Source organism: Myodes glareolus, chromosome X (genome assembly GCF_982192425.1).
Source record: "Myodes glareolus chromosome X, mMyoGla1.1, whole genome shotgun sequence".
Lineage (NCBI taxonomy): Eukaryota > Metazoa > Chordata > Mammalia > Rodentia > Cricetidae > Myodes > Myodes glareolus.
In genome coordinates, this window is record NC_142053.1 from 130,604,270 (window position 1) to 130,611,392 (window position 7,123).

Below are 7,123 nucleotides of genomic sequence, written 5' to 3' on the forward strand. Positions count from 1 at the left end.
AACAATACTTTTTTTAAAGGAAATTCATAACACCATTGACAACTGACACCATCCTGCCTGTGGGGTTTTTTGTTGTTATTTTGACTACTCAGAGCTTCATGAATAGGGACTAATCATGAATTCCCCATGAAGTTTCAAAGATATCCAGGAGTCATAAGGATAGGAGTCTTTGTTGTTGTTGTTGTTGGGTATTTATGCCTATCCTAGGAACACTGAAGAAACAGGTAAATGAGAAGCCCAATTCGTTCTCCCAGTTCAGCTTACAACATATCGTGATTTCCCAAACCACCTTACATAACATAACTTTCATACTCTTATACAGTTTGAAATCACTATACTATACTTTATATGCAAAACACACATGTTACATTTATTCTTTAAGAAAATGAATATATAAATAAACATACAAATATATAAATAGCGGGGTATTCCATGAAACACACACACAAAAAAAATTTCAGCTTTTTGTGTTCATTAAAGGACAGATTTTTCAGCTCTTGTCATTGAGAACATGGTCATGAGACAAGTAAAACCTTCAAAGGGAGCTCCGTCTTTTTTTCAGTGAAGACAACAGCACTGCAGCATATTAAGGGAAGCATGCTCCGCTATGAGAAGAGAGGAAGCACAGCTGCTGGAACCTGGGTTGTCATGAGAATACTGGTGAGATGAGTAGTAAAGCCTGAATTCTAAGTAGATATGTGAACCAAATGATGCTAAGGAATAGATCCCCAGATATTCAGTCCAGTGAGTAGCAACTGTAGAGAAAGGATTAATTAATTATGAACAGAGTTAACTTATGATAAGTGTGAAGAGACAGGAATTAACAGTGGCAAGCGCATGCCCTCACCCATAAATCAGGCCCTCTCCCACTGAGAACGGTGATAAGACAAGTCAATAGCTATGCAAGTACTGAGACATACCGGGTTTCTCTACCGGGCACATTAGTGAAAGCTGCTTACTAGGACTGCTGCCCAGAGAACAAATTCAGAGGAGCCTCTGGCCCTATCCCTCAGAGATTAGGCTAGATCTCTGTTTCATAGTTATAAATAACAAAAGACAAATTTCTTCTTTCCCGTCTCTCCCAAAGCATTCAAGATTCTCTTTAACAAGAAAAGTATCATTTATTTGCAGTATTGTCCCACCATTTAAATGCAGTAAAGGATTATAGAGAGTCAAGCTGGGCTGGGAATACAGCACAGTGGCAGAGCACTTGCTTACTAGCTTCAGCACCACAAAAGGGAAAGAAACTCAAGGAGTCATATTACAAACTCCGGTTAGTCCCAGAGAGAGCTCTATATCTCCTCCCAAGCCACAAGGTTGTCTTGCAGAGACTCATGCCCAGAAGAGTCCAGCTGGACACACAAAACAAGTGAGCCTAGAATGAAGTCACTTCCAGGACTCCACGTGTTCTACTACACGGACCAGTCTTGTTTTTTCCAAAGTCACAATAAAAGTGACATAACAGCACATCTCCAAAAAACATCTTTTCCAAGTATTGAGGGCTTTGACTAGTTAAATCATACTGATCCATGCTGTGCTACCAGTCCCAGAAAAGTCTTTTCTCTTTTACAAGTCGAGGAGCTCACAAATAAGGGAAAAGGTTTAAATAACTCTAAAGATAACTATTTCATGGTATTTTAAATTACTTTTTAAAAATATTAAGACGTGATCCTAGCACTTAGTTTATAGACTTCAAAGTGCTTGTATATTTTAAGTGTAAGCGCAATATTTGTATTTTTACGATAAGGAATAGAGCCTGTAGAAAGGGTAGATCACTGTCAGCTTTAACACCAATAATACTTTATCTTCTCTAGTTCCTTAGGAAAGCTGAGAGAGCTGCAACTTCCCAGTTATCTACATGTACAGGACTGGGCAATCATGCCCTCATATTCCTTGTACAAGATACTCCCATTTGCCTCAACCAGAAGGATACTCATGGGAAGAAACTTATAAGGGACACAGGAAGGCTGAGGTACAGTGTGATTCACTAGTTCATTTACAAGGCTCTGAATGATGGCATGGTTGGGTGAATTAAGACCATAGGGTAGCACACGACTGCAGATTCCTTTACAGTAATTTGGAGTGTACAGACGGGGAGCAATGATCCAGTGATCCCAGCCTAGTTGACGGAAGCTGACCTTGTAAGGGTGAAGGGAACACTGGTTATTTACGGACCAATCATGTTCCTGAGTATGACAAGGGACGTCAGATGCAATGCTGCATGCTTGCCGGGCACTCCGCATGAGAGGAGAAGATTCTCTATCAGTTAACTCCTCTTGGCCTTGTGTGAGTTTAGCCTGAATGCTCTTGTTGGTGTCATTGAAATAGAGCAGCAAGAAGGCGACATCCAAGGATGCCATGCCATGCCACTGGAACTCAAGAACCTCGCTGCCTTTTTGCTGCTCACACATGAAGCGGAGGCGAAGGACTCTCCGTCCCTTGCGATTCCAGAGTCTCTGCTGAACACAGTGTGTAATATCCATCTCTGTCCAGGCTTTAGACATGGGAGGCGGCTTGAAGGAACCCATTTCAGAAGAAGAAAAGGGCTTGGTCAGGCATTTGGGGACCCACGGCTCCACATGGCAGGAGAGATGGTAATGAACTAAATGAAGCTGATGGCGGTAAACCACGGTGGCTCGGATTAGTTCGTATGCCTCCTGGTTTGATGCCAGAGGAAAGTCCAGGGTCTGTACATGCCAGGGACCTGCACAAACGTGAAAGAACAGGACCCACCATTATTAGAGTCTTGCTTCTTACCTGAACATTCCTTATAACACTTCTAAATGTAAACTGATAGTTACAGCTAGCCCTGAAATTAACTCGCTATAATACAGTCTATCATTTATGGAGCACTTCCCAGTACCATTTAGAACATACTCAACAGTCTTCTGAGATAGTTGTTAGCACTGTTTTGTAGATAACGGCAATGAAGCTTACAGAAACCATCAAAGGACACCAGGGCAAAGGCTGGGGATGAAGCTCAGCATGACCAGTCCAGGCCCTGAATTGAAAAAGAATGCATGCAGCCAGCACCTGGTAAGTTTAAGATTTGCACCCAAGTCTGTTAATAGTAAATATAAATCTGTCTTACTTTTGGATTATTAACATTGAAAACTGATATATAGAATTATTTAATGTGTATATTGTATATATTGAAGACCAATTATATTATTAGTTGACTATTAAAGGTGACCAATTAAAAACCATCAAAACACCCATATATTAAGAAAGTATTCCCATGTCTCATCATTGTACAGCTATAGCTTTAGGGGGAAAATCTAATAGTGGGTGCTATGACTACCATCATTTCAAAACCAGGAAGAATCAACCACTAAACTGGGTGTTTACCATCTTTGTATCTCTGCTTTCCACAACTTCAAGAACTGCTTCTGAATCTTTTCCTTCAGTTCAGTCTACCATATTCCCTCGGGTTTGACCCATTCATTTTACAACCATGCCTTTAAATACCATTTCAATATAAACCTTGATTATATGAATAGTCTTATTTGTAAAAAAAACCAACAACAACAACAAAAAAAAAACCTGCCTCAGCCAGGTGGCGGCAGCACAAGCCTTTAATCTCAGCACTTGGAGGTAGAGGCAGGTGGATCTGAGTTCGAGGCCAGCCTGGTCTACAGACCAAGTTCCAGGATAGCCAAGGCTACACAGAGAAACGCTGTCTCAAAAAACCTAAACAAACAAACGAATGTGAATAAATAAGTAAATAGGAAAAAAGCCTGCCCCAAACTGCATGCAACCTAGGCTTAAAAGCTTTAATCCAAATTGTAGTGCTGACACCCTGTGGCCAAACCATGATCAGAATATATTCTTGAAAACAAATCTGGTTCCAAAAATAAATAAGCAAATAAATAAATAGCGAAAAGTGTCTGTCTACAGAACTCTGAACTTCTCCTTTTCCTGGTACAGGTTAAGAGTAGACTAGAAAAATCAGACAGCACAGGGTAAAACCTTCTCTTGTGTTGGAACATCTTAGTGTGTCCATGTATTATTCACCTAACCTTCCTTTTCCACTGAATGTGTAAGCCTGAAATTCTTCAAGGAGACAGTCACTTTCAACAAAGAAGTTCTTTTAATGTCTTGGTGTTCAAAATATTTTCAGAAGTTCCCATTCCAGCTCATGCCTAACACACCCTCAAGTTTGCAGCACTAGCTTTCCTCCTGGGGAAGGAGACCCACGCCACTTGTTTCCTCAAGTTATCCCACATTCCCCTTTAACAATTTTCCAAGAGGTCCACCCATCCACTTGCCCCACCCTGCAAAGGAACCCCACCCAAACAAACTGTCTGCCGAGGAGCTGCCCTTTCCTTTCAGACCTTGGTATCACGTGTTTCCTGAAGCAGGGTGGGGCTGCTGAGAACCTCAGCCAGGAAGGGTCTGCAAAGAACTTTTCAAGGGAAGGGATGACTCATACGTCGTGTGTGACTGGACTTGACATCTACTTCTGGATCCTTCTACAAGCCCTAGATGCCAGTTGTCCCACAGTCAGAACCTTGTAGTTTTAGTCCTAGGTTCTCTCTCTCTCTCTCTCTGGGGTTTTCAAGACGGGTTTCTATGTAGTTTTGGAGCCTGTCCTGGAACTTGCTCTGTCGAACAGGCTGGTCTCAAACTCACAGAGATCCACCTGCCTTTGCCTCCTGAGTGCTGGAATTAAAAGCGTCGCCACCGCCTGGTTAAGCATACTCTTTTTAAGCTTCACATTACCTTGATTTGCGCAGTTTTCTAGCGCACTTAGTAATGAACCCAAATCCTTTCTCAGGGCCTGCAAGTCCCTGTCTCTAATAAGTCTCAGTTCCTGACATTTCCCACAAGGCTCCAGTCCCACTAATCTTTCCCTTGTTTAAGCAGGATATGCTTGGTTTTGCCCTCTGTGCCTTTGTGGTCCTTCCTCCTAAACAGGTGCTCTCGTTTCCTCGGTTATAATGTCTTACAGACCTCAACTCAAATATCACTTCTTCAAAGCTGTTTTTCCTGAAACCCTTACAGAAAGAGGTGATTTTACTGTTTACTATTCCAAGGCCCTTCACTTGCCACAAATTCCAATTATTTAACAGTTTGCTTATTTATCTCCCCGTTAGAACGGTTGTTCTATGAGAGCAGGTGTTGCATTTGTCCTGTCTGAGACCATGCAGGTTTTCCTAGCTCGTTATCTTGTAGTCTTCGCCTTCAAAGAGCAACCAACCACATAAATAGCCCTCTACAAGAAGGCAGCTGGGTATTTCTTAATTCGTTTAAGTGATATAACAGTTTAGAAAACACAGGGGCTCCTACTGTATTTACTTGTCCCGCAACCCAGGAATGATTGCTCAGTAGGACCCAAGGAAATGTTTTTATGTTATGTTGTGGCTCAAATGCAAAATAGGCTTGAAGCCAGTTTTTCATAAGCTTACAACCCTTTGAAAGCCACGCTTGACTAAACGATTTGCTCACCAATCAATGACAACACACTAAGCCTCCTTTCTGTCTACACATTTCCCCTCTTCTGTCCCTGGAAGATGGTATAGGGCATTAGAACTCACCTCTTAGAGGCCTTACTGCATTGGCTGAGGGCTTTACCAGCCTCACCATTTTAGCTCCAATCGTGCGGTTCTCCCTAGGATGCCCATGCAGGTCAGCCGAACGCTGGTATAACTTCAGCATATACCTCAAGGGATATCCTTGGGGCCGTGGCTTCATCCCCTTGCCAGGGGCTTCTTTGGCCAGATCCAGATTCAAGGGCAACGAGAGGTCGTCAGCCAGGAGGGTGATGGAGGGCCACCCTGCCTTTGCTGTTTGGATCCTGTGTTCCATAAAAAATACCATTCCCCAAAAAAGAATTCTAAGAATTGTGAGAATGGCCATCTTGAAAAGCTTGGTGCTTGTCAACGGATTCCTACTCAAGTCCAAAGGACATCACTCTGACCTCTTCCACATCCTGGTTTAGCAAACACCAAAGACAGGGCAGGAAATCAAAAGAAAAACCGGCTGGCAGACCCTCCTTGCTTCCTGTGGGAGAATCTTCTGGGCCAAAGCAAGTCTCCTGACTAGGCTTCTTGGCACGAAAACAAAGAGAAAGAAGAAGTGGGCCAAGGCAGCATGCCCTTCCCACTCTCCATTGGTGGGAACCACACAGTACTTCTCAAAACAGGCTGAAGGAACCTACGAGGAGAGGCCCATTCCAGGAACCTGGACTGCACCCAATCTACTAGGTTAAAAGGAAGCAGCCTTACCCTGGGCTACCACAGATTTAAAGGCAATACCTCAATCAGGCCTTAAAGAGACAGAGGCTTCCTAGTCCCAGTCAATTTCTATGCCTCTTAGAGAAGCAGTTCACAGAAACGTGGTTTGCTGCTGGCTTGCGGTGAATCTATCTAGGATGATTCCTGCTCAGGATGTAAATAAAGAAATAAAGAAACGAGAAAGAAAAGAAGAAAGAGAATGTATACTCCTAGATCCAGTCTCAAACACGAACCCTCTGGGGCTAAGGTCTCAGAGGTGCTTCAAGAGGTCCCTCCAAACACTAAAACGTGAAATCACTGTGTGAGTGTGCTTCTTGAGCTTGAGGAAGAGTCCTTGCTGGGGCTTTTCCATTCTGGCTCGACATTGGAGTCAGCTGGTCAGGTTCTACCTGACTGAGTATCATTCCTGAGGATTCTGCTATTATGGGTCTGGAATGTGACCAGGCCACAAGAATTTTTTTTTTATCAGTTCACAGGTGATTGTAATATGTATTTAAGTTTGAGAAGTCCAACTTGGAACTTTCTGGTTTACCATAGGAGGTGGTGAGTAGGTTTCCCCTGAGAAACCCAAAGCAATGGAAGATGAATTTGGGTGAGTTTATCTGATCTAGGTTCCTAATGGGAGGCAACAGGCCTAGGCCATTGGTTTAAGCTTCTTTGGGCAACAGCTCTGTTAAAAGGGGCGATAGGTTACAAACTTGCTCTCGCCCAGGTTAGTTGGAGATTTGGTGAGAACATGAGGCATAAGATCAAGACCTGAGTGTGGTGAGTGAGGCCTGATATGTGGGAGGCATTTACCTCATAACGTGACTGTCTATAAACAGACAACATTATCATGCAAGAAGCATGGGCTTTGGGTTTTTGCTTTTGTTTTTGTTTGTTTGTTT

At 42.9% G+C, this 7,123-nt stretch overlaps 1 protein-coding gene across 2 annotated transcripts in view; it reads right to left on the reverse strand.

Moving 5' to 3' along the window:
• Positions 1 to 6,456, reverse strand: part of Bmp15 (bone morphogenetic protein 15) — a 54,744-nt gene extending 48,288 nt beyond the window's left edge. Inside the window, exons 1-2 of one of the 2 annotated variants that reach the window (XM_085684437.2) lie at positions 5,538 to 6,456; positions 2,139 to 2,704 (exon numbers count right to left, since the gene is read on the reverse strand). In XM_085684437.2, coding sequence (XP_085540563.1) covers positions 2,139 to 2,704; positions 5,538 to 5,859 — 888 coding nt within the window. In that variant the 5' untranslated portion in view covers positions 5,860 to 6,456. Of the gene's footprint in view, positions 1 to 230; positions 2,705 to 5,537 lie in introns of those variants that run through there. The other variant, XM_048461454.3, reaches the window with a different exon arrangement.
• Positions 6,457 to 7,123: the final 667 nt, after the last annotated feature.